Raw genomic sequence first — 27,067 nt, forward strand, 5'->3', positions numbered from 1 at the left:
CCCTGCTAAATATAGAAACTGGGAAGATTAGGCCATTCAGCCCTTCAAGCCTGAAGTGTCATTCAGTTTGAATCCTTTATCCCAATGCTGTATTACTGTTGCTGGAGTACAATGTGAAAACAGACTGTTAAATATACACCTAGCCCATAGCAAAAGAACATGTTTATTTTTAAAGACTATCTAATTTGAAATAAGTGTGTACTTTAATAGCTTCTTTCATCAATGTCATCAGGATACATAGGGTGGAAACTGTGAATGTCCCATTGCTATAGCGAGGGATTTTTTTCTGAACTTAGAGCTGAAGATCATCAAGCATCTGACCCATTTGTCCACCTTTAACACTCAGTATTAGACTGAGGGAGTAAGAGTGAAGTTGAGCTCACTAAGTATTTTCATTTGGATTTCCATACTCTGACCAGAAGCAAATACTTAGGTTCCTGTCCATTAGAGAAGAAAGGGGAACAGGAGGAATAGATTGAATCATAATCCAGTTTGCTTAAAGATATAAAGTGATACTTTCCTTGAAGAGTCAGTTAAGTTAATGATGGCCTGAAGGGTAGAATCAAGAAGGTTATGGGTTTGATCACTTATCTGTGTGATGTTCCAGGAAAGAACAAACAGGAAGGTGCAACTGGCCTCTGACTGGAGAAAATAGGGAACATTTCATTCCAACGATCCTTATTAAAATGTTGGGTAAGGATAGGGTTGGGCTTGGTTACAATGACCACACTATAGAATAGCGTGTTGATACTCACTGTCTTGGCTCACGCATGAGGAATGGCCAGAAGACTCTTGGCACCTGTGGAGCTAGATCCCTGCAAAGGGTCAATGTTTTTGGAAGGTGGGGAAGACAGGGGAGAAAATTGACAGGAAAAGGAAAATAAAGAAAACTATTATATTTAAAAAAAATAAAATTTAGACCAAGCTCAATACTAACACAACAGAGTTAAGATGCAACAAGGTGGTGTGCATTTCAAACACAAGGGACTCCTTCGATTTCAAGCAATTTGTAATATCACCAGCCAAAACTTCTTGCATAAACACTTTTTAAAAAAATGCCTAGTATGCTCCAGGGAAGAGCACCATTCTTTTAAAAAGAAACTTACACATGCTGCATTTGCTCTTCTGGCTGCTGAACTCCACTGTTCTTTTTCTTCTGCGATCGTGAAGGTTTTTTCTTTTTCGGTTTGTTGGCATTCTGGTTGTTTTGCTTGTTGGTCATTGCAAACTGTGCAGATGTGATATCACTCTGCAGCAGATTGACAAGCAATGGACTGGTCAGAGTGACATCTTTGTTGTTTGGAAAACCAGAGGCAGTGGCTAATGTCATTGGACTCCCACTTGCAGTGGTGCTATAAGGAGCATTGAAAGGCATGCTATGCCCTGAAAAATGAGGCCCAGCAGAGCTACCTGCCTGCATTGTCTGCATGTGAGAAGCAACTACACTTTGCTGCATTTGTACATCAGGGAGCATCTGTGTTAGATTGACATCACTAGCTGATGTTGTAAGATCACCACCATGTTGCTGAGATAGGTGAGATACTGAAGGTCTAAGTACTTGTCCTTGCATTCCAATCCCTTGAGAAGAATTCCCATTCAGAGGATTCTGCTGGATCATCGGTGTGGAAAATTGAACCATATTACCTTGAGTGTTTGCGGCAGGTCCCCTCATCATTTGACTTGGCCCTGCAATTGTATTTTGCTGGTTCTGATTATTGAAGGCTGATTTGTTTCCCTGCACCTGACTGACTACAACTTGCTCAGGACGTCCCATCATCTGGCTTTGCTGTAATATGACTTGACCTGGAGCTCCTATTATTTGTCCATGCGTAGTCATGATTTGCTGACCCTGCTGTGAATGCAACTGCTTGGGTGGAGTCATTCTCTGTCCAGATGGAATTATATTATGGCCTTGAGATGCCGCCATCATCATTTGATTCTGGATGAGCTGAGGACGAGAAATAATCATCTGGTTTGGAGGATGTAGACCTTGGGATTGAACATTCATCATCTGTCCCTGTGTAGGTGCAATCTGTTGGTGCATCCCAACAAACTGTGATTGAGGGCCCTGCTGTCCTTGCACATTACCCACATTCACCTGAGGAGCACTGATAGATTGTTGGTTGTTCAGGTTTCCGTGAAGTCCAACGAGATTTGCCTGCATTACATTAGGGGGCCCATGAGACTGTACATTCATTGGATTTTGGGAAGTAGCACTATTTTGACCACCTAGAAACAAAAAGAAAACCAACATTAATTTTTTTTTTCAAACCAATCCTGTCTTTATTCATTTAAGGAGAAAATGTTCCTCCATTTCAGAACTCAAAAAATTAAGTTCTGTTCATCATTAAAACATGCTTATGATTAAAAGCAATGGCTCACTCCAACATCAGCATAGGTGAAATTTCTAGTTCAATAATGTCACGGATCATGTGTTTGATTCCATTACCACAGCAAAATGGGATTTAATCATTTCTCACATGGAGTGCAGCTGCCCCCACCACTCTCATCCTGTGTCAATTCCTTCAATGGATGATGCTCAAATACTAATCTATCTTCTGGGAGAGAGAAAATAAAACAACCTGTATGCTGTACATTCTGGTTGGGCTGTGCCTGCAGAATTCCACTGTTCATTGAGGTGCCCGATGCAACGGCTTGGTTTATCTGCGCTTGAGTAAAGATCTGATTAGGCTGACTTGGAGGAAAGGTTGGTGGAAGACGCTTTGGCATGCCTAAAGGAAAAAAGCGACAGTTGAGTTTTCATTTCAGCACTGCTGCTAATTTAATGCCATTTCATAAAACAACCCTTGCATGGAGAAAGTAACTTACATTTATATGGTGCTAATGATCTCAGGATGTTCTAAAGCATTTCACAGAGAACGAAATTCTTTTGAAGGACCGTGACCTTTGCAAAATTGCAAATGGGACAGTTTGTTCACAGCAAGAGGTCACAAGCAAAAATTAACCAGATTATCTTCTTTTTTTGATGTCGATTGCAGGATAAATACTGGTCAAAACACCACAGAAAACTCCCTTGCTTTTCAAGTATTATCGCTGGATCTTTTACATCCAGCTCATTCACCATATTGTACCCAAAAAAAAAACACATCAAAGTGCAGTATTACTTCAGTGGAGCAATGAATTGCCCAAGTAGATTATGAGCTCAGAACTCTGAAATGGCATATTGCAATCTTGGGGGAATTTACTGCTCCTTGGTTGACAATTAAAACACGATCGCCTAACAGGTATGCGATGTAAAATAAAATCATTTTCTTTTCATCTTTGAGAATTAAGATTTCAATCCAGACTGTACACAGTTAATATTTCTGTCACCTCTGAATAGCTATCAGAATTTAGTGAGTGTATTTTTAAAATACAGGAGATCATATGGCTGATCAATTAAATGAAAATTAACACTAAATAATCAGAACCAATAATAAATAAATTCTTTCCAATAATAACCAACAACATTAAAAGTAGATGCACTCTGCATCACCTTCGATACCCTGCCTTTCCATGGCAAATTTTAAACGCTAGTAATTCCCATTTCACAATATTTACATTTGAGAAAGGAGCCTTAAAGAAATAAGATTACCTGACTAATTCTGATCAAATCTTGGTATTAAACATTTGATGAAGGTACAATAGAATGATAAATCATTCACACAAATCAGTCTAGTTTCCACCAAAACAGAACTAATACAATACTTCCACTCAAACAGTGAACACATACACTAAACGATATCAGTGCTTTTCTGAATAGGGTGAAGTGCATATAACTCTTCTGTAAAGTTTCTGATCTGTTCCAATTGAAAATTTTATCACCGGAAGAATGGGAGGGAAGTGTAACTGATCACTTGGCTACAAGGCTGTAAGTAAAACAAAGCTTAAAACAGCCTGGCAGATGAATTTGGGCTTTTCCAATCAGTTTGTTTTGTGGGTAAAGGATCATTGTATAAAGCTATCAATTCTGAAACTAGCAGCCAGAAGTGGGGGGGGAAGAATTATATTCTGAGTAACGATAACATTTATTTTATGAACTAAAACAAATACTTGCAAAACAAAGACAATGGCAGTAGTAATAAAAAAGTATGAAGACTAAAGGCATTATGTTGGTTTTATGTTAAAAATGGGCATTGGGATAGAATCTTTTATTTAAAAAGTTAACCATGAGGGAAGCAAAACTAACTATTTTAATTAGCTTTGGGGTTAATTGGAAGATATGCACACTCAAGTATTTCATAGTGATTGAGTGCACAATGCACAGGACAGTTCACACTTCCTCAGATTTCTGTTCCCCGTAGCATTTGACTTGATCCCTCAAAATAAAAATGCATTATTATTTATTTACTGGCAATTTATTTCCAAATATGTCAACACTTACTTCCTATACCAGAATGGGAACTCTGTGCCACCTGATTTGCTTGCATCATAAACCCAGCAGGCACATTTCCTTGCTGAACTACAGGACCACGACTTGGAGAACTCTGGCACACAGCTGGCTGGAACGTTTGAGGGAGGGAGCTGCTCTGAGGCGTCCTGGGTCCTATGTGCTGCTGTGGCTGGTTCACCGTTGGAGAAGAAGAAGGTGAGCTTTGCTGGAAAGAGGAAGGAGACGAGACTGGAGACTTGTTGGTTAGGTGAGGCTGTTGCAAGGGCGTAGGTACTCGAGAAGGTCCTCCCTGATGGTTCTTAGGGGGTGGTGATGCAAACTGGGGGGAGCTGCAAGGTTGACAAAAGGTTTGAAGGCTTTGTGATGTTTGTTGACTTCCAAATGGGTATGGAGGAGGAGGGTGAGCTGGTGTCTGCACAGTTGCTAGGGATGGTCTGACCTGAAGTTGCTGGGGCTGCATTTGTCCAGGCATTGGAGCCTTCTTCCAGATCTGATTTGCGAGGGTTCCTAAGGCCCCCTGTGTAGATGACTGGATTGCTGCAGCTGGGACTTGGTTCCATGTGGCAGCTATGGAAATTTGAGCCCGGTTAAATGGAGGCCGCACCCCCTGCAGTTGATGAGGCTGAAGGTTGGCTGGGACAATCTGCCTGTTGGTTGACATCGTTTGCACAATATTAGTCTGTGAAGGCAACGATCCAGAGGGATGGCTTGATGCTTGAATGTTTAGCGTTGACAAAACAGAATCCATATCTTGTTTAAAAAGAAGAAAATGCATTTAATTTCAAACATTATAATATGATAAGTAGTACAATACTTTCAATACTGAAATTAACACCTGTAGATATATAACAAACATAGTGAATGCTGCAGGAACTCAGTAGGTCTGGTAGCATCTGCAGGGATAAATATTATTAACAATTCAGATGTAGTATGACTCCTCTTAAGATTCTGTAGAGTTTTGTGGTTTATTTGTATTACCCGGCTACAGTTTTAAATTTGATGTTGCTGGAACAATTAGGTTCAGCTTTTACAGTGCAACTCCAATGAAATACAGCACATTTTGACCCAATATTAACCTAGAATTGCAGGAAGAAACTACAATTTCTATGGCTTTTAGCTCTTTGAAAAAGATTTGCCATCCGCATTTATTCAGGTTCCAAAGTTTTGAGTCATCAATTGCACATATTTTCTAATCAACCTTTTCAAAGATATTTTTAGATATCTCTGCAGCAAGTGGGACTTGAATTCTGGTCTCCTGGCTTAGAGGTAGAGACAATATCACTGCATCACCAGTTGTAAATTGAACAATTAGCCAACATTCATTCACTGTACATTATTTCTCATGGTTAATTTAATTTAGTGCCCTTGGTTGTTGACAGCTTGGAGGTCAAACTCCCAGGAACAAGTAACGATCAGAGGGCTTGAGCTCACTTACCCTCTGACACCAGGCTGATGTGAAAATACAGCATCAGTTAGCTTGAATGCTTTACTATCAATCTTTCATGCGGAGAAGAATTTAAATAGTGCAACATGACCTTAGACAATGGATGAAACAGTTGACATTCCATTTACCAGCTCACATCATTTAACTATATCTTGGAATAAGATGCCCTCCTCATAATGGATAGGTATTCTACTTATGGGAATGACCAGTGAACTGATCCCATGAAAATATCTAATCCACAAATTTGGAACATATCCAATAATTCCAGTGTGACAATATGACTGAAAATGAAAATGCCTGTAATCAGTAGAAAAAATAACAAGAAACACACGTCTCATGCAAAATAGTTCCTGGCTGGCATTAATGCATTCAGCTTTGCAAATTCACTATTCAAAATATGAAAGGTTATTAATTTGCATTAGATGTGTCTTACATCCTTCCATATGATTTCCTATTTGGGCCAGAAAAATGTGCATTCTGCCACTTCTGTAAAGCACCTCTCTTTCACACAACAACAAAATGAGACCTTATATTTTTGGATATGCAAACATGAATGTGCATCCTATTATGCCACAGCACATTATGCTAGTATGAACAACTTAAATAAATACATGAATATGCTCCACAAGAAACCTGCAGGTGTAGTGTCAGTTTAAATAATCCACTATGTTAACATGAATTATGAACTATTCGATGACAACTGTTCAGTACTTTGCTCAAAACTCTTTACGTAATAATTAAAAGTAGAAAACTTCTCTGCTGAACAGCTGGAAGACCAGAGTTCAAGTTAATTTGAGAAATGATCTAAAACTCAAGGACATTTTGTATCATCGATAGTCACAGGTGAGGTGCCGGAAGACTGGAGGTCGGCTAACATGGTGCCACAGTTTAAGAAGGGTGGTAGGGACAAGCCAGGGAACTATAGACCAGTGAGCCTGATGTCAGTGGTGGGCATGTTGTTGGAGGGAATCCTGAGGGACAGGATGTACATGTATTTGGAAAGGCAAGGAAAGATTAGGGATAGTCAACATGGTTTTGTGCATGGGAAATCATGTCTCACAAACGTGATTGAGTTTTTTGAAGAAGTAACAAAGAAGATTGATGAGGGCAGGGCAGTAGATGTGATCAATATGGACTTCAGTAAGGCGTACGGCAGGGTTCCCCACGGGAGACTGATTAGCAAAGTTAGATCGCACAGAATACAGGGAGAAAGCGCCATTTGGATACAGAACTGGCTCAAAGGTAGAAGACAGAGGGTGGTGGTGGAGGGTTGTTTTTCAGACTGGAGGCCTGTGACCAGTGGAGTGCCACAAGGATCGGTGCTGGGTCCTCTACTTTTTGTCATTTACATAAATGATTTGGATGTGAGCATAAGAGACACAGTTAGTAAGTTTGCAGATGACACAAAAATTCGAAGTGTAGTGGACAGCGAAGAAGGTTACCTCAGATTACAACAGGATCTGGACCAGATGAGCCAATTAGCAAAATGGCAGATGGAGTTTAATTCAGATAAATGTGAGGTGCTGCATTTTGGGAAAGCAAATCTTAGCAGGAATTTTACACTTAATGGTAAAGTCCGAGGGAGTGTTGCTGAACAAAGAGACCTTGGAGTGCAGGTTCATAGCTCCCTGACAGTGGAGTCGCAGGTAGATAGGATAGTGAAGGCGGCGTTTGGTATGCTTTCATTTATTGGTCAGAGTATTGAGTACAGGAGTTGGGAGGTCATGTTGCGGCTGTACAGGACATTGGTTAGGCCACTGTTGGAATACTGCGTGCAATTCGGAAAGATGTTGTGAAACTTGAAAGGGTTCAGAAAAGATTTACAAGGATGTTGCCAGGGTTGGAGGATTTGAGCTATAGGGAGAGGCTGAACAGGCTGGGGCTGTTTTCCCTGGAGCGTCGGGGCATGGATAGGGTAAATAGACAAAGGCTTTTCCCTGGGGTCGGGGAGTCCAGAACTAGAGGGCATAGATTTAGGGTGAGAGGAGAAAGATATAAAAGAGACCAAAGGGGCAACGTTTTCACACAAAGGGTATGGAATGAGCTGCCAGAGAAAGTGGTGGAGGCTGGTACAATTGCAACATTTAAGAGGCATTTGGATGGGTATATGAATAAGAAGGGTTTGGAGGGATATGGGCCAGGTGGGACTAGATTGGATTGGGATATCTGGTCAGCATGGATGGTTTGGACCGAAGGGTCTGTTTCCATGCTGTACATCTCTATGACATTATATTCAGGCAACGTTATGTGTATATTTACAAACTGAAGACAATTGCTAAAAACAAAGGATTTCTTTGAAACTTTTCATCTTGTATTCATCAGGATAATTTGCAAACTCTGCAATTAAATAGGAAAGCCTACATTGATACTGTATGAGGAGAATACTGATTGTAAGCAAGTAAACTCAGATTTGTAGAGGTGACACCATGGTATGGACCAATTAATAATGATTGATGATTAATTGATAGGCTTTATTTACATTTTAAACCAGGAAAACTGACTGTTTAATCATGGCATTGCCAGAGAAATGAACTAGCAAATGGCTGTCACCAATTTTATTGGGTTGAAATAGTCTCATTGCACATGCCTGTCTGCAAAGAACAGCACCCTATGCATTAATGTATGCAGCTTCCAGTATACACAGGTGTGCCAGTGTGAGCCTGACTGACAATTCTAAATTGTCAGTCAGCATAATTCTTCACATACAAGATATCCAGCTGATGTTGTCCAACTGAAGAACCACAGCTAATGCTCTGGGTTGAAAGCTTTGCAAGTTCAATTTGGTTAGGTACTGGCCCGTAGCGAACACTGAAGGGATATGCTGTTTGACACAATCTGCCAGTTTGTGTGACGTATAGCCTACATACCTGGCACACATGGGCAATGAAGTTCACATACCACATGATTCATTTGTGTGATAGGCAAAATACCTTTGTGTCTTGACAGCAGCATCCTATTAGTGGCAAAAACCACTCAAATTGTTAGTGCATAGTAACAGCAAAGTTAAGAGCTAGAAAAAATGTAATGTATTTTATGGAATATGTACATTAATTCGAATACATGTACAAAACAAATCCACTGCTGAACTAGCCTAGGATGGGGAAAGATGCACATCCTTCAGAAAGCTCTCCGTCATGTATTGCCTCTGTAAGAAATAAGTTTTTAACATGCTTAATCCCCTCCTTACCAGGCTGGGTGGTGGTTCGAGTTGAGGAATGTGGTATTCGGTTTTGTAGTAGCTCTGAACTTGCTCCACTACTAACTAAGGAACCTGCTATGTTGCTACTTGAAGGAACCATGGAAGCCGATGGGTTGTTCACTCTAATCAAACCTTGTTCCAAAACAAAACATGGAATTATAATTGTTTCATTAATAATTGCAATTGGCATCACCCACTTCTGCTACATTATTATCCTGATCCATACTAAATTTTATAACTTTGAATACTAATGAGCATTAATGCATGGTTATTAACATAGCCAAATAGGCATTCAATTTTGCAAGCCTCTGAATTTTCTTCTTTATGCAGAATTTCACTTTGTCATACCATGTGGTCCTCAGATTAAAACTCAGTATTCTTATATCAAGATGTATAAATACAGCCAAGAACTATCCTTGTTGAGAAAAGTTAAAATCCACCTAGTTATTTGCTTGACCAAAAGACTCACTGTTTTTGGAGTAAGACATTTAAAATTACCAAATGCCTTATGATCCAAAGGTCATGCCTAAATATTTTTTGTTAAGATCCTGGTGCATCCTGTAGTCTAAGAAAAAGAGTAACATTACTCTCTCTCTTATTACCTAGTCTAGTCCTTTAACCAAGCGACAATCTCTTTCTTTGATTACACTTTACATTTGAACTACAACTCTCTTAAGACTGATCATGTATTGGGATCTAGATACAACAGTCACACTGCTTATTTATGTTAATTCAGAAGACTTTTTAATTAAATAGTGCACTTTACAATGTTACTTATGTGCAAGAGTGGAGAAGAGGGATCAACATCCAGTGTAATTACTGAATACAAACCCCAGAAATAAATTAATAAACAATTGATGCTTAAGGGATTTGAACAGGTGAGTAAAGATGTTTTTTCTCATCATAACTGTGATTTTACATCTTATATAATCACTCCTCTGTACAGACTGTATTATAGACTCTGCCCAGCCCACCTCCTATGGAAATATGTCTCACTTCATAAATAGAAAGCAACAATGCACTTCTCAGAATCTAATTTGCCATTTCTTTCAAAATGCAACAATACAATCACCTCATTGCAAGAAGTGCATAGAGGTAGAATATTTTCCGTACCTTGGCCTCCTTGTAAAGAAAATCCTGATTCCATTCTAATCTGATTCACTGGGCCATTTACTCTGATCTCTTGGCCTCTTTGCTGCCCCAGAGCCAAGTTAATGACTCCTTCACCTGAAATGGAATAGAACATATTTAAAAAAAAACTTGCAGACTTTTGAAGTTTGCTACATAGAAACAGAAAATAGGAGTAGGCCATTCGGCCTGCTCCATCAATCAATATGACATGGCTGATCTTCCACCTCAGAATCCTGCCCCACTTTCTCCCCATACCCTTTCAACTCTTCAGTCAAAGAACAATAACTCTTTCTTGTAAAAATTCAATGTCGTGGCCTCAATCTCCTTCTATGGTATAGAATTTTGCAGGCTCACCACTGAAGACATTTCTCCTCAACTTAATCCTAAATGGCCTATACATATCCTTACGTGGTGACCCTTGATCTTGGATTCCCCAGTCATTAGGCACATCCTTCTTGAGTTTACCCTGACAAGTCCTGTTAGAAATTCATCGGTTTCTTCTAAACTCCAGTGAATGTAGCATTCATTGATTCAGTTTCTAATTCCACGTCAGTCCTGTCATCCCAGGAATCAGTCTGGTAAACTTTGTTGCACTCCCTCCCTTTGTTGTCAGAATATCCTTCCTCAGATAAGACGACCAAAATTGCATACAATACTCCAAGGTATGGTCTCACCAAGGCAGCAAGATACATCGACTCCTATATTCGAATCTTCTCACTATGAAGGCTAACATTTTTTTTTCATTGCCTGTTGCACCTGCATGCTTACTTTCAGCATTTGGTGTATAAAGACACCCAGGTCTTGATGCACCATCCTACCAGACAATAATCTGCCTTCCAGTTTTTGCTAAAGTTGATAACATCACATTTATCCATATTATACTTTATCTGCTATGCATTTAGCCACTTACTCAACTTGCTCAAACCACATTGAAGTACCTCCTCCTCCAGCTCTCAGTTCAACCTGTCACAGGTTTATTGATAAAAGTTTGATATGGATTAATAATTGTTCATCTTAATTTCCATAAAAAAGCAAACATTTTTGATAATCAAGTATCACTGCTAACATTGTAGAAACTGAATTTATCCACAGAGTTTGCGCAGTACATTAACCGTTGCACTTGATGACTTCTCACCCATTTGTAGTATCTAGATGAAATTGTGCACAACTCAACTAGAATGTCCACTCATCCAATGAAGCATTCATTAAAATGTCAGAAATAGATGGAATACCTTCAATCTGAACAGAAAGAATGCCCAAATCTCGGAGCTGTTGATTATTATTCTGAGCCATCAGTCGTAATCGCTCTGCAGCTTCACGGGGAATATTAAACGTTACACGGACACTGTTCCATGGTTCCACTTTCTCTGGCCTTAGTTTCTCTGAATCTGGTTGAAATGTTAGTAAATATTTGATATTTGGTACTTGCTTCCCAAAGTACTATTCAAGATATTAAAAGAAATATTTGCAAGTATCATGATTTAATTTAATGCCATTTCAGAAAGGTGGAGATTATGCCCTATTAAAGCCATTAACCATGGTTAATTAAAAAAAAGAGGGTCTGATCAGAGGTTAATGGTTTAATACGGGACTTGAAAAATTAAAAAGTGGCCTTTTTAGATGCATCTCAGAAGCAGAGTTTTTGGTATTCAAAGCTAGCAAATCACAGCTCAGTCTGAACACAATGTGTACTTGTAGTCTTTTCAATCCAACTTTTGAGCCTTCAAGAGACTGACTACTACAAAATTTTCTTTATTGCAGGACAGGCTAGATCAAACATCTCTACACTGGTATCTTCTTCATTCGTTGACTGACCAGATGAAGGAGCTCATATCAGAATAAAGGATTAATTAGAACACGTTGAAATAAAAATGACTGGAAACAGTAATGAACATATTTAAACCTTAAAAAGGTAATTTGATGATACTATGGCTTTAAGATGTCTATATTGTTCGTTTTGTTTTGTGAAGAAAGGTTCAGAGGCGACGAGCAGTCTGCTCAAAGCCAATAGAGTAAACAGCTTGTGAGGCCTTGTTTTTTCAAAAATGTTGCCACAATAGAAGCAACCTGAATGTATGGGAGCTTGACCCCACCCAATCAGGATTTTTAGTTTTAGCTTTCTATCGTTGCTGGGGTCTTAAGGCTGGATGTGGAAGCTCTTTGTCCTCGCTGTTAAAGCTAAAGTTAGGGCTCTCTTCCAGTTGCTAGAACTGCATGTGAGACAATCTATTTTATTGAATTTGCCTTTCTCAAGGGCATGTTTATGGGATGTTATTATATTGGAACAGTTAATTGGTAATATTTAACATGTACATTATTTTGTTTAGCATTTTGATAGAGTTACTGTTAAGCTAATTATTTTATATTAATTTTGTCTATTTTTACACTATTGTTAAAATAGTGTTTTGCTTAAAAATAGAGTAGCTTGACGAATCACATTGCAGCTGGAACGCAAAGCCTTCCATTTACCCTTAAAATAAAAAAAAAGTAGGGTTTAGGCTTTCTGAATATATTTTGAGGGAGTTTGGTCTAGGCCATAATAATAAAGAGAAACAAGTTAAAAATGGTGGGAAGAAGTAACATTCAAAATCTATGTACTTTCCTATGCAATTAATTCTGACTGCATAATTTGAAAACATTAATCCTTTGAATAGAGTTCTTACCCATCTCCAGAAGGCATGACATATTATCAATGATTGTGTTTAGCTTATTCACAAAATCATCATCCTTCATGCTCCCTTTGAAAGCTATCCAAACTGTAAAATCGTCCTCCCAGTTTTCCAGACGATCCTTCCCCAACTCCAATTCCAGTTCCATTTCCTCAATAGTTGTAGACCACATAGAGACAAGCATGTCTTCTAGTTTTGAGAAGTCATCTGGATTTATTCTTTCAATGTTTCAGAGTGATGTCAAATGGTGAGCCACAGAACAAGCTGCGTGAAAAATGAGAACAAGTAAATACACACAAGCCACACATCAAGTAGCAGAAATTCACATGATGCGCCCAGCTGCATGAACTCCAAATACAAGCTCGAAAGCTCTGTAAAAGGTTAACTCTTCGGCCTACAGCTCCAGATTCATGTCTTACATTTAAAAACTTGTTCAAATGCTTATAGTAGTCAGGCAAGGCCAGTATTTATTGCTCAACCCTAATTGCCCTTAGCTGAATGAAAAAAGCCTAGCAAACCAGAGTGCAGTTGAGAGTCAAACTGTGGGCCTGAAATCAGACCAGGTGATGGTGGTCCTAAAGGATATTAGTGAGCCAGATAAAATTTTACAACAATCCCACACTTACATGGTCATTGTGATTGATATTTCAGAATTCTAATATTGCCATTGTGCTAACGGAGGTCACTCAGCCCATTCATTTGCAATAGCTCTATGAACATCATGAATTAGTGTCATTCTCCTACCTTTTCCCCATAACACTGCATATTGTTTGAATAGAAACAATCACCTAATGCCCGCTTGAATGTCTTCATTGAACCTGTGAACCAGGTTAATTCGGGATCCAAATACTTGCTACGCAAACATTTTATCTCATAATACAATTGCTTTCTTTTACAAATGACTTCAAAACTGTTCCCTCTTGTTTTTGTCTTTTACGAATGGGAAGATAAACCTGGATCTTTGTTCACTAACATGGCTTTGATGATTCTTCAGAAACGTGAGCAGCACTAGCCTATGAAATCTTACTCCAGGGGAAAAAAACTGTGCTAAACATTATGTACAGACAGCAATCCCAGTTGTCAAAGTAAGTCTTGAAAGTTTTTCTATAAATAACATTGTTGCCTAGGATCATTCTCACCTTAGGATGTAGAGAATACCTCTTAAAGAAAAGAGGAAAATAAGGAAAAGAAAAATCACAGAACTGTATCCTTTACATACAGATAAAAATCATGATGCAGACCTGATCCTTCATTTGACAATTGCATTATTTAAATAATATTACTTGGAGGTCACCCATCATTACCTGGACTGCAATGGCTTAAGTGTCATTCAATTACCATCTTACCAGTGAAACTGGGATGAGCAATAAATACAGTCTTGCCAATGTTACTATATCACAAGAACAATTAAATAAAACTATACCAAACAGTTGAAAAAAAATCCTAACAGAAAATACACATTTTACACAAGTTAGAGGGTGAGTGGATTTGAGACCAAGTATCTCATTTCGTACAAAAACAAAAGAGAATGCTGGAGAAACTCAGCAGGTCTACCAGAAGAGTCAGTTTTGAGAAAGTCATACCAGACTCAAATGTTAACCCTTTTTCTCTCCACAGATGCTGCCAGACTTGTTCTGTTTCTCCAGCATTCTCAGTGTTCATTTCAGATTTCCAGCATCTGCAGTATTTTGCTTTGATATGATTTAGTTGGCAGGCACTATGAAAAGCATTTGAGTTCTTGTTAAAATTGAGTTTTGTCCCTTTAATTTTGATATATGAGCCAAATTGTTGATGCTGAAAAATATAATGTTCAAAAGGTTCAACTGCCTGTATGAGCCCTTAACATTGAAGGTGCTGAAAAATGCATTCAAATCAGACAGCAAATCATTGTTCAGAATTTTGAATTAATTCTATACCAACTTTGCCTTTTTTGAGTAATAGTCTGAGTACTGAACTGATCAAAATAAATTAACACAGGTCTCTGGAGGTGGCTCACCTTCCACTTTAGCCCTACAAATTCTGTGAGGTTTCCCACCTCAACTATCCAGCTGGACAGTGCATTCCAGACTCCCATTGGGTGAAAAAGTATTTTGCTTAAATTCCCTCTAAATCCCCTACCTTTCATTTTAAAATTATGCTCCCTTGTTAATGACCCTTCAATTAAGGTGAACAGCTACATTCTATTCAACCAGTTCTTTCCCCTCAATCTTATATACCTCTACATAACCTTTTCTGCTCCAAAGAAAACAACCTGAACTTATTCAGCCTCCCTTCATTGCTGAAGTCCTCTATCCCAGGCAACATCCTGGTAAATTTCCTTTGCACCTCAAGTGCAATCACATTCCCCCCATAATGCAGTGACCAGAAATGTACACAATACTCCAGCTGTGGCCTAACCAAAGTTCTGTACAGCTCCAACATGACATCCTTGCTCTTTTGAATTATGCCTCGAACGATAAGGCCAAGTAGGCAGTATGGTGGCACAGTGATTAAGCCACTACTTCCTCACATCACCAGATACCTGGGTTTAATTCCAGCCTTGGGAGGCTGTCTATGTGGAGTTTGTACATTCACCCAGTGTCTACAAGGGTTTCCTCTGGTGCTCCGGTTTCCTCCCAAAGATGCGCAGGGGAGGTGAATTGGCCATGCTAAAATTGCCCCGGTGTGTTTAGGGAAGTGCAGGGTAGGTGGCTTAGCCATGATGAATTGGAGGATTACGGGCTGGGTCTGGGTGGGTTACTCTTTGGAGGATTAGTGCAGAAACTGTGTTGTCTGGATTCTGTGAACTGTATATCTTCTTAAACACCTTATTAACCTGTCCTGCCACCTTCAAGGATTGTGGACAAGCACCCTGCAAACCCTCCATTCCTCTGAGCTTCCTGTCTTGCCATTCATTGAGAAACTTTCTGATATTAAACTGACAGGTCTAAAGTTACTGGTGTCTCCCTCTCAAATGTTTGAGTTCTGCAACTGTCAAAAAAAAAGCATAATTTCTGAAGCTGAAGTTATGACTAACAAATCTGCAATTTGAGCAATTAGACTAATTCTCTTTTCTTATGCCCCATTATTTTCTCCACTACCAGTTTGAATGTAAATCCACTTAGTTCCTCCCCTTGACTTATTTTTACATTTCCTTGTAGCATTAGTATTGTACTGCCTTCCTTCCCTGTGAACACACAAGAAATACCTATTATGTTAGAATGTCATTTCTTTACTATCCATTGGAGTTTTGCCTGTATCTGTCCTGAATGGGCCCACAATTCTCATTACCACACTTCTCAATATACTCCTAATGTATTTTGCTGTTATCTGGCAAATTCTTTTCATGTTTTCTCTTCACATCAAATTACTTTCATTTCTCTTAGTTGCTTATACAGTCATTGAATCATACAGCATGAAAACAGATCCTTCAGACCCAACTAGTCCATGCCAAACACAATCCTAAACTCAACTAGTCCTACCTGCCTACCCCGGCTAATATCCCTCCAAACCTTTCCCAAATTCATGTATCTATCCAAATATCACTTCCTCAGGGAAGTTCATTCCACACACAAACCACCCTGTGTAAAAAAAATGTCTCTTGGTTGCTTCTTATATCTCTTCTGGTCTTCTAGATTTTGTGGCATTTGTTAAGCCTTCACTCAAGTCCTTACTGCATTTGCTGACTGTGATTAATTAACTACTTGAATAGAACCTTTGCTTTTTCTGAGTATGCATGGATTTTGTTTCATGCATTCAAAGCAATAATTTAGTATAAGAACAAAAAGAAACAAAAGTAGACCATACAGCCCTTCACCTCTCAACATTCTTCCAACATTGCTGATCTGATTTCAGTTCCTCCTTTCTGCCAAATCACCATATCATTTTATTCCCTCAGTTTAAAAACAAACCTAGTGAATACTCTTGAATATATTCAACAGCTGAACATCCACAGGCTTCTGGAGTTGAGAATTCCAAAGATTCTCGTTACTGCTTGTCTATAGTTTCACCGTTAATAGTTCATCTGAGTTTAATGCAATTAATTCACTTCTCATCTCGTTGAAGTTTCCTCACAGTTCATGACCATTTCGCATCCCTCTCAAATCTAACAACAAATTCAATCACTTAGTCACGAATTAGATTGCTAACTAATTCTGGTTTGTTGCTCATCACTAAACCCACAGTGGTCTTTTCCATGGTTAGTTCTAAAACATACTTCACAAAATAACATTCTGAATGCATTCTAAACGTTGCATGATTTTACAATTGAGCTCTTTTGCTCTAGCCAGAAAAATAAAATCTCTCACTTAAGGGTGTTAGCATGCTTAGTTCTTTGGGGGTGAAAACTAGTGAAGGTGGTGGCTTGGAGCAAAGTTATGTCACACTTAACCTGACCTAGTAAACAGTGGACCACTTAAGAATAGAAAAATTGTGGGAGCAGAGCATTTATCTGTTCTGGGTCAGTGGATGACAAAACACAAGGGGAAATTACTTTATAAACAAGGCTATGCGATTCTCTTGAATTAGCATTTAATATCCAAAGATGTTGGCCCAGATCTTAAAGCTGGATACTACAGAATGACTAGAGTTGTGTATCAGGATCCCAGGTGAGCCCTACTACACTGGCCGTGCTAGAAATGCTCAAGAAGTTTGAACCTCCTCCAGGCAATTCCCCTGCTCCCCAATACCTTCTGAAAAAATCTGGTGATTCTGAGGTAAAGTCAGAAACTTTGCATATCTGAATACTTGAGAAAATGTAAAGCCATTTTTTTCCCATTAATGTCTAACTATACAACTGAACAACCACCAACACACACAACACCCACCTACCTTTGTGAAATAAAAACAGAAATTGCTGGAAAGTCGTAGTCATAGTGTCTGTCTCCATGCTGTATGACTATTTGGTCGATTTTGTCCATCCCAACCAAGTTTCCCAGACTAAACTACTTGATGGAGTCTGGCCCATATTCCTCTAAACTCTTCTTATTCATTAACATGTCCAAATGTCTTTTAAATGTTGTGATTGTACCTGCATTTGACAGCATGGTGAAACTTGCTGATTTCTTAACTACAACTTTTAAACTCATAAGCTTAATACTGAATGCAGGAAGGAGAGAAAGTACAAATTGTTTGGCGATATCTTGTCTTTATGCATTTTTATGTAGCTAATTACAGCCAGGAATAAAACATAATGCTAACATTGCAGTGATATGTTCACTATATATCTCATGTCACAGGAATGGAACTAGTGAAAATATCACATTTACAGAGTTCTGAGTAAAATGTCTCTTTTTGGTTTTTATGCAAGTAATTTAACAACTGTGGTCTCAAAAACAGTTCACATTACAGAAGATAAATTGCTGGAAGGCTTAGAAAAATAAAGGTGGGTAAAGCTCTAGGCCTGATCAATTGTATCCCAGGACATCATGGGAAGTTGAGGGTGAAATCGCAGGGGTCTAGCAGAAATATCTGTATCATCTATAATCATGGGTGAGGTGCTGGAGGACTGGAGGGTGGCTAATGTTGTGCCGTTATGTAAGAAAGGCTGTAAGGAGAATCCTGGCAACTGTAGACCTGGGTTTGACGTCAGTGGTGGGTAAGTTGTTGGAGGTGATTCTGAACTGTAGGATTAACATACATTTTAAGAGGCAAGGACCGATTCAGGATAGTCAGCATGGCTTTGTGCGAGGGAAATCTTGGGTCACAAGCTTGATTTGTTTTTTTGAGTAAGTAACCGAGAAGATTGATGAGAGCACAGTGGAGATGTTGTCTACTTGTACTTTAGTAAAGCCTTTGATAAGGTTCGGCGCAGTAGACTAACTAGTAAAGTTGGATCACATGGGATTCAGAATGAGTTTGCAAATTGGATACAAAATTGGCTTGATGGTAGGAGACAGAGGTGGGGTGGTGGCAGGTTTTTTATAGACTGGAAGCCAGTGGTGTTACACAGGGATCAATACTGGGTCCACTTTTGTTTGTCATTTATATAAATGATTAGATGAGAATATAAAGGCACAGTTAGTAAGTTTGCAGATGACACCAAAACTGGTGGTATAGTGGACAGTGAAGAAGGTTATTTAAGGGTGTAACAGGATCTTGATCAATTGGGTCAATGGGCTCAGGAGCAGCAGATGGAGTTTAATTTGGATAAATGTGAGGTATTGCATTTTGGTAAAACAAACAAAGGCAGGACTAATACAATTAATGGTAGGGCTCTGGTAGTGTTATAGAACAGAGACACCTAGGGGTCCAGGTACGTAATTCTTTGAAATTTGCATTACATGTTGACAGGATGGTTAAGAAGGTATTTAGCATGCTTGCATTCATAGCTCAGATCTTTTGAGTATAGGAGGTTGGATGTCATGTGCGGTAGTAAAGGACGTTGGAGAGACCTCTTCTGAAGTACTGTGTGCAGTTCTGGTCGCCTTGTTATAGGAAAGGTATTGCTATATTGGAGAAGGTTCAGAAAAGAAAAGATTTACCAGGATGTTGTTGGGAATGGGTGGTCTGAGTTATAAAAATAGGCTGGGACCTTTTTCACTGGAACATATGAGGTTAAGGGATGACCTGATAGGGGTTTATAAAATCATGAGGGGCATAGATAAAGGGAATAGCTAAGGTCTTTTCCCTGGGGAGAGAAAGGGACAGAATTCAAAACTAAGGGGCATATTTTTAAGGTGAGAGGTGAAAGTTTAAAAAAAACATGAGGGGCAACCTTTTTGTTTTTTTTTACACAGGGAGTGGTTAGTGTGTGGAAAGAACTGTCACAGGAAGCAGTGGATACAGCTACAGTTACGTTTAAAAGGCATTTGGAGGGGTATGGGCAAAACACAGGCAGATGGAATTAGTTTACTTTGGGAACATGGTTGGTGTGAATTAGTTGGATTCAAGGGTCTGTCTCCATGCTGTATCACCCTATAATTAGAGAATAGCACACAACTAACTATATAGATAGATTCTAAATATTGTGAAGGAAGGTAAGTTAAAATTCAACATTTTATTATATATTTATCTTCTTTAGGTTTCTTGAGGACTTATCATTAAGATATATGCCTAGAGTTAAAAAGAAATGACATCGCTATTACCAAAGCAATATGTTGCAGAAGCTTGAAATAGGACATTAAAAACAACAAAAAAATGCTGGCTATATTCAACAGACTTGAAATCTTAACACTGCTACTCTCTACAGATGCTGCTTGACCTGTTGATGGATCTCTCAAAATACAATGGAATAACCACAATTTGTGTTAAATTCCCAACTAATGCAGGGCTGAATTCTGCTATATCCTGAACACTGTGGGCAATGGAGAGGTAACTAGGAAAATGCAGAGAGAATGAAAACAGTATGGTTTTGGATGCCTGGTGACAAAAAAACATGCAATTTAGTGCAGGGGGTTTCAATGGCTAGATAAGAGTCTCACATGAGCATTGAGGGATCTACTTGCATGCATTGATATCAGATCATTGTAACCTAATTCCGTCCCATCTATATGCAGGTTGCTATTTTCCACAGGAGTGAAGAGAAACTAGCTGGTGGCAATTCCCAACATAGAAGTCAGAGAGGATACCTAGCAGTTGCAACTTCCTGGTGTCTTCTCTAGGATTCTATCTTGACCAGCATTCCACAACACCTACATGGACAGTTAGAGCCTGGACCCTGCACAGACAGAGGTTTGCAACAGCCAAGCACAAGCCGCAGCATATCATCTTAGTATATCCTAGACTCACTGACTTCAGGACTACACTTTGGAACTCATCGACATCTAACGTTTTAATTCTGCTGCCAGACTGCTTTGCACAGAGGGAAAGGCTCCAATCTCATGCATTGGCATAGGCTGTATCTCAGGGCTCTTAGCTTGCTTTCTCAGTACTCATTCACTTTGCACCTACTTTAATGCATACAGCATCTCTGCCTTGCCTTGTCTTTATGCTCATTGAGCCTTTAAGTTCTGAATGAAGCAGTAAAGTACTAGATAGGCAGCATGTGGAGATAAAACAGGGAAGACGTTTCAAGTCCAATGACTCTTCATTCTGAATTCTGAGACCGTACATATTCTAAAAACTTCCTTCAGGTGGATATGGAGACATTTCAACTTGTAAGAAATCTAAATCTAGAGAATTTAAGTGCAATGATATTCACAGAAATCCAAAAAGGAACTCAGGAAAACAAAATCTTATTTCCCCAGAGAACGGTTAGTATGTGGAACTTATTAACACGTGGAGTAGTTGAGTAAAATATCATAAATAAACTTAAGGGGAAGCCAGTTTTTCTTACTTCTCCTTTGTCATTTTTATTCCTTTCTCTCTCTCAATCCAATATTTCCTTGCCTCTGACTTAAATAAATTAATTAAATAAATCAAATTCTAAATCTGTTTCATAAGTTTAGAAACTAGTGTTTTAGAATTAGAAGCATGGAATTCTATGAAAATCATTAACTTAATACTTATCAGAAAATGATAAATAACAGTCTGCCTGAAAAAAGTTTGTGCATATGGAAAAACAAATGAACCTGTTCTTCAAAGTAACCTGCTGCTGAGATGATTATTCCCCCACATTAGAGGGATTATAGACCATTATGTCGAAGATCTGGCTGATGAGTGAAAGTAATTAACTGTAAATAGTGAAACAACACTGGTTTATTTTTTGTTTCATTCTTGGCCTTGTATAAATAAGAAGCTTAAGAATTGGTAACAACTCCACAATTTAGTGTTGTATCTCTTAGTATCAACTCTCACACCTACTTCTGTATCAAGTTCAGGTTCAGGTTATGACTTTACAACACTGACTTTATCATGAGACAAGTTACTACTTCCGAAGTTGCAAGTATCAAAGTGAGAGAACTAAAATGTTCACATCAATGAGATGTATCTCCCATAATTTTCGCAACTGCTTTACTGAATGTGACAACTTACTGAAATATAAACGGATATTCACTTAATACCCATATGCAATAGAATGCTTCCATCAGTCTCTGGCTTACAGAGATTGATTTATGGATTTTTAAATAACATAATATTAAACATCAAATCAACCAGATGAAGCTGTACTAAAGGACAATTCAACTGCGTAATAAATGAATGTGGCTCCCTGCCTCTATTCTTGATGAAGGGCTTTTGCCCAAAACGTTGATTTCCCTGCTCCTTGGATGCTGCCTGACTGCTGTGCTTTGCCAGCGCCACTCTAATCTAGACTCTAGTTTCCAGCATCTGCAGTCCTTGTTTTTACCTAACAAATGAATGTCTCTTATTATCACTAAATTGGAGGAAAACAAGTATAATTTGCTGTATTAATGTAAGGCTAATGCCCGAAACATAGACTCTCCTGCTCCTCAGTTGCTGCCTGACTGGCTGTGCTTTTCCAGCACCAAACTCTCAACTCTGATCTCCAGCATCTGCAATCCTTACTTTTTCTCTTTCACTATACTGTCAATAATCTCACATGCTCATAAGTAGACATTATTAAAACCCAACAACAACACTTTTAATGTTGAAAGTGTGTATTTTCTTTTCAACTATATGTTCTTTAAATAACCCTTGCAAACTATTCACTCCTAGAAAGTGGAGTTGCAGGTAGATAGGATAGTGAAGGTGGCGTTTGGTATGCTTTCCTTTATTGGTCAGAGTATTGAGTAAAGAAGTTGGGAGGTCATGTTGCGGCTGTACTGGACATTGTTTAGGCCACTGTTGGAATATTGCATTCAATTCTGGTCTCCTTCCTATCGGAAAGATGTTGTGAAATTTGAAAGGGTTCAGAAAAGATATACAAGGATGTTGCCAGGGTTGGAGGATCTGAGCTACAGGGAGAGGCTGAACAGGCTGGGGCTGTTTTCCCTGGAGCGTCGGAGGCTGAGGGGTGACCTTATAGAGGTTTACACAATTATGAGGGGCATGGATAGAATAAATAGGTAAAGTCTTTTCCCTGGGGTAGGGAAGTCCAGAACTAGGGGGCATAGGTTTAGGGTGAGAGGGGAAAGATATAAAAGAGACCAACGGGGCAACCTCTTCATGCAGAGGGTGGTAGGTGTATGGAATGAGCTGCCAGAGGATGTGGTGGAGGCTGGTACAATTGCAACATTTAAGAGGCATTCAGATGGATATATGAATAGGAAGGGTTTGGAGGGATATGGGCCAGGTGCTGGCAGGTGGGACTAGATAGAGTTGGAATACCTGGTCGGCATTGACCGGTTTATACCAAAGGGTCTGTTTCCATGCTGTACATCTCTATGACCTGACATTCAACCAGAACTCCACCAAACATATTGGGCGGCACGGTGGCACAGTGGTTAGCACTGCTGCCTCACAGCGCCAGAGACCCGGGTTCAATTCCCGACTCAGGCGACTGACTGTGTGGAGTTTGCACATTCTCCCAGTGTCTGCGTGGGGGTGCTCCGGTTTCCTCCAACAGTCCAAAGATGTGCAGGTCAAGTGAATTGGCCATGCTAAATTGCCCGTAGTGTTAGGTAAAGGGGTAAATGTAGGGTAATGGGTGGACTGCGCTTCGGTGGGTCGGTGTGGACTTGTTGGGCCGAAGGGCCTGTTTCCACACTGTAAGTAATCTAATCTAAATATAGATTTGGACCCCATTTACCAACCTCTCAGAAACAGAACCGGAAGTAATATCAACTACCACAACAAACTGAGACAGATAAATAGCAAACAGATAAATAGAACACCAATGCTTCACTGGAGGCTCAATGATGACATTATTTAGCATGGTGACGAAACATCCAAGAACAAATCTACCAGCTCAGCAAGCAAACTTACAACCTGATAAAATTATGTACTGTGTATAATATTCTGAAAATACAGAATCTCAAGATCTAAGAATTACAAATGTGTAATGAGGGATACACACAAATATTCTGTGCCAGTGAGAAGCCACCATTTTAGTATGTTTCTGTTCATTTGTAGAGGTTTATAAAATCATGAAGGGCATGGATAGGGAATATAGACAATTTTCCCTGGGGTGGGGGAGTCCAGAACTAGAGGGCATAGATTTAGGAGGGAGGGGAAAAAATTTGAGAGAGACTGAAGGGGCAATTTTTTCATGCAGAGCGTGGTGCATGTATAGGACAAGTTGCCAGAGGAAGTGCTGGAGGCTGGTACATTTACAACATTTAAAAGGCATCTGGATGTGTATATGAATAGGAAGGATTTTGAGTGATATCAGCCAAGTCTGGAAAATGGGACTAGATTAGGTTAGGATAGCTGGTCGGCATGGACAAGTTGGACCATAGTGTCTGTTTCCGTGCTGTACATCTCTATGACGCTGTAACTCTATGACTCTAGTCCAATACAGCATCTCACTGTATCAGCGGAAGGACCTACGCCCCAATAAATCAGTGTGAACCAAGACAATGTGAAGAACTTTGTCCTAAAATCTTGCATTTTATCCTGCATTCGTGTGGCATTGGTTACTGATTAATACACCAGCAACTTCTGCATTAGCACAATTAATAAGGCAGAATAAATCACAACATGAAAGAAAATTTTAAGAAATACTCCTGATTGAACTTCAGAAGAACTTGTCAACTATCTTAACAAGGTTCAACTGCTTACATATAAAAATGTAGTGACACTGCAAGCTGGGTGTAATGGGTCAGTGTCAGTGTCAAAGTAAAAGTAAAAATCAACACCATTGAAAAGGGCCTATTTGCACACCAACACATTTCTCAGCTAGTGTCACAGGAAAATAAAATTTTCCCACAAGAATTATTTTTGAAAAATCAACTTGAGAGATCTACATCCAATACTTGACAGAGTTTACATTGAAGCATATGCTTTGTAAAAACAGTAAGTTATTACATGCTCAATAACTAGTTTCTATACTCATCTTTTCAGATAGAAAAGCTGTTTAAATGGATCTCATGCATAGCAATCACTGAGCCTCTTAACTAAAATTTTCAATGCACAATTTAAAAATCAAACTGGTTTGTAGTGAAACAGTTTATTTCACCCTTGAAGCATGTTTCTGGGAGCAACTGGAAACACATCTGTCACATTCAATTTATTTTCTATAGGTTTAAATCCATCCCACCAGAAAGACTGATTTACTAAAAACAGAACATTAAATAACTCATTTTATAAAGGATAAATAATTTGATGAAAAATAGAATTATATCAGGTAATATATAGTACACAATCATACTAAACATAACTTCTGTAACAACGTATTTAACAAAAGATGAAGTAACCCCATTTGTGCAATTGCATAGAGAAACATTTATGTGCTTTAACTATTGAATTCAACAGAAAATGCAATATAAGATTTATTGAAGTAAATTTAAACTGTAGTTAACATGACAGACGAATTAGCATCGTTGCATTCTTCGAACAGAACAAAGCAAATAACTTGATTATAATCATATCGATCACAAGTAAGGAAAACTGACATTCGTACTCGTACAAAAGAATGATGGAAGCCCATCCAAAGGTACCTTTCAAAAATGAATTGGATAAATATTTGAAAAACGTGACTCCGGCAGGGGTAATGAGAAAAGAGAGGAGGGTTAAGGACTTACTGGGGATTTTGTTTCAGAGGCATAATAGGTCAGAAGGTCTCCTTCCGGATTATTAGAGAAATTAAAGATACTACAGCTGTGTTTAACACCGAACAAGGGAATGTGACACTTGGGTAGAAACGCTGTGATCTGAATTGACAGATCGATTTCAGACGCGCCGTGTGAGAAAATTCTCAAAAACATATGCATAGCTGGTTTGTATTTCGTTTAATCGACGGTACAATAACTGAGCAAACAGAGAGGTTTGGGTGTCAACCAAACACCCTGTAAAGAGGCGGGGAGGGGAAGGTAAAGCTCGAAACACCGCGGCACAATGAATGACAGCGGGTTATAGAGTGGCACCGGGCCCGGGGATGATGCCAAGGCTCCCTCTGCCCCCTGAGGGTAGCCCGAGGCTCGTAGGGCCCCGCACTCTGACACACACCTTACCGGCCTCCGTCAGGCCGCCGGCCCAACCGCTCTCATCCCGCGGGTCACTGCCGCAACGTTAATTTCACACAGCCATAAATTTCATCGATTGATGCTGAACAGGATCCGCGATCTCCTCCTTCCCTCCCACCCCCCCTACAGGTCCCGTCAACACAGAGACCAGCATCCAGAGAGAGAACTACCCACTCGCCGACCCCCCAAACAGCCGCGCACCCATTGGGCCGGCACCAGCCGAGGCACGGACCAGGCCGCAGTAAGGTGCCTTCTCATGGGTCGGCATTCCAGCCAATCGATGTCAAGGACCGGCTGCGGGATGACGTCAAGTCCCGCCTCGGGAGAGCCGGGGCGCCTTGAAATCCTCGCCTCCTGGAGGACTCGCGCATGCGTTCCTGTCCCGTCAGGGAGAGGGACGCGCATGCGCCCCAATCAGCATAGGTGTGGCCGCGCATGCGCTTTTCCAAGGCATGCTGGTGAAGCTACTTTCTTTTGTTCTGCAGCAGGGGTCTTTGTAGTGCACTGGTAATGTATCTATCTCTGAACAAGGAGTCTAGGCCGGTTACAGACCTATCTGCTGCATAAGTGTCTAATAACATCAGAAAAAAAACAAATAATCGGTCTTCTTGTGCAGTGGTAATGTCCCTGACTCTTATCCAGGAGACATAGGTTGATTAAAGGCCCATCCGCTCCAGATGTGTGTAATACATCAGAAAAAAACGGATAATAGCTCTTATGCAGTGGTAATGTCCCTATCTCTGAACAAGGAGGCCTAGGTTGGTTCAAGTCCCAGCTGCGTCAGAAGTGTGTAATAGCATCAGGAAAAAATATTGAAAAATAATTCTTGTGCTGTGGTAATATCCTTACGTCTGGTCAAGGAGGCTTGGTTTCAAGCCCCACCTGCTCGAGAGCTATGTCATGACGGGCTGATTAGAAAAATATCTTTTGATTTGATTTATTACTGCCATGTATCAAGATACAGTGAATCTGATGAAGAGCCATCTAGACTCGAAACATTAGATTGTTCTCTCTCTGTTCTGATGCTGCCTGACTCACTGTGATCTCCAGTATTTATTGTTTTCAGTGAAAAGTATTTATCTGTGTGCTATCCAGGCAAATCACACCTTAAATAAGTAAATCCAGGTAAAAGAACAGCGTGCTAAATATTGTATGAAAACTACTGATAAGCACAGGGAAAAGTCAACTTTATTATATGAGAGGTCTGTTCAAAAGTCTGAATTATGGTTCTCATGGTGTTGTGGTAATGTCCTCACCCTTAGCCAGAAGGTCTGGGTCCAGGTTGCACGT

General features: G+C 39.6%; 1 protein-coding gene across 5 annotated transcripts in view; it reads right to left on the reverse strand.

The window, feature by feature from the left end:
• ncoa6 (nuclear receptor coactivator 6) overlaps positions 1-25,899 on the reverse strand; it is a 56,173-nt gene extending 30,274 nt beyond the window's left edge. For 3 of the 5 annotated variants that reach the window (XR_011954551.1, XM_072556317.1, XM_072556314.1), the window contains exons 1-9: positions 25,761-25,896; positions 12,831-13,100; positions 11,400-11,555; positions 10,150-10,263; positions 9,025-9,168; positions 4,385-5,143; positions 2,583-2,732; positions 1,107-2,229; positions 756-815 (exon numbers count right to left, since the gene is read on the reverse strand). Coding sequence is in view for 4 of the 5 variants with exons in the window: in XM_072556317.1 (XP_072412418.1) it covers positions 756-815; positions 1,107-2,229; positions 2,583-2,732; positions 4,385-5,143; positions 9,025-9,168; positions 10,150-10,263; positions 11,400-11,555; positions 12,831-13,020 (2,696 nt within the window). In the remaining variant the exon portion in view is untranslated. Of the gene's footprint in view, positions 1-755; positions 816-1,106; positions 2,230-2,582; positions 2,733-4,384; positions 5,144-9,024; positions 9,169-10,149; positions 10,264-11,399; positions 11,556-12,830; positions 13,101-25,760 lie in introns of all 5 variants that reach the window. The other 2 variants (XM_072556315.1, XM_072556316.1) reach the window with 2 other exon arrangements.
• Between the last annotated feature and the right edge of the window lie 1,168 nt (positions 25,900-27,067).

The sequence above is a fragment of the Chiloscyllium punctatum genome, chromosome 37 (assembly GCF_047496795.1).
Source record: "Chiloscyllium punctatum isolate Juve2018m chromosome 37, sChiPun1.3, whole genome shotgun sequence".
Classification (NCBI taxonomy): domain Eukaryota; kingdom Metazoa; phylum Chordata; class Chondrichthyes; order Orectolobiformes; family Hemiscylliidae; genus Chiloscyllium; species Chiloscyllium punctatum.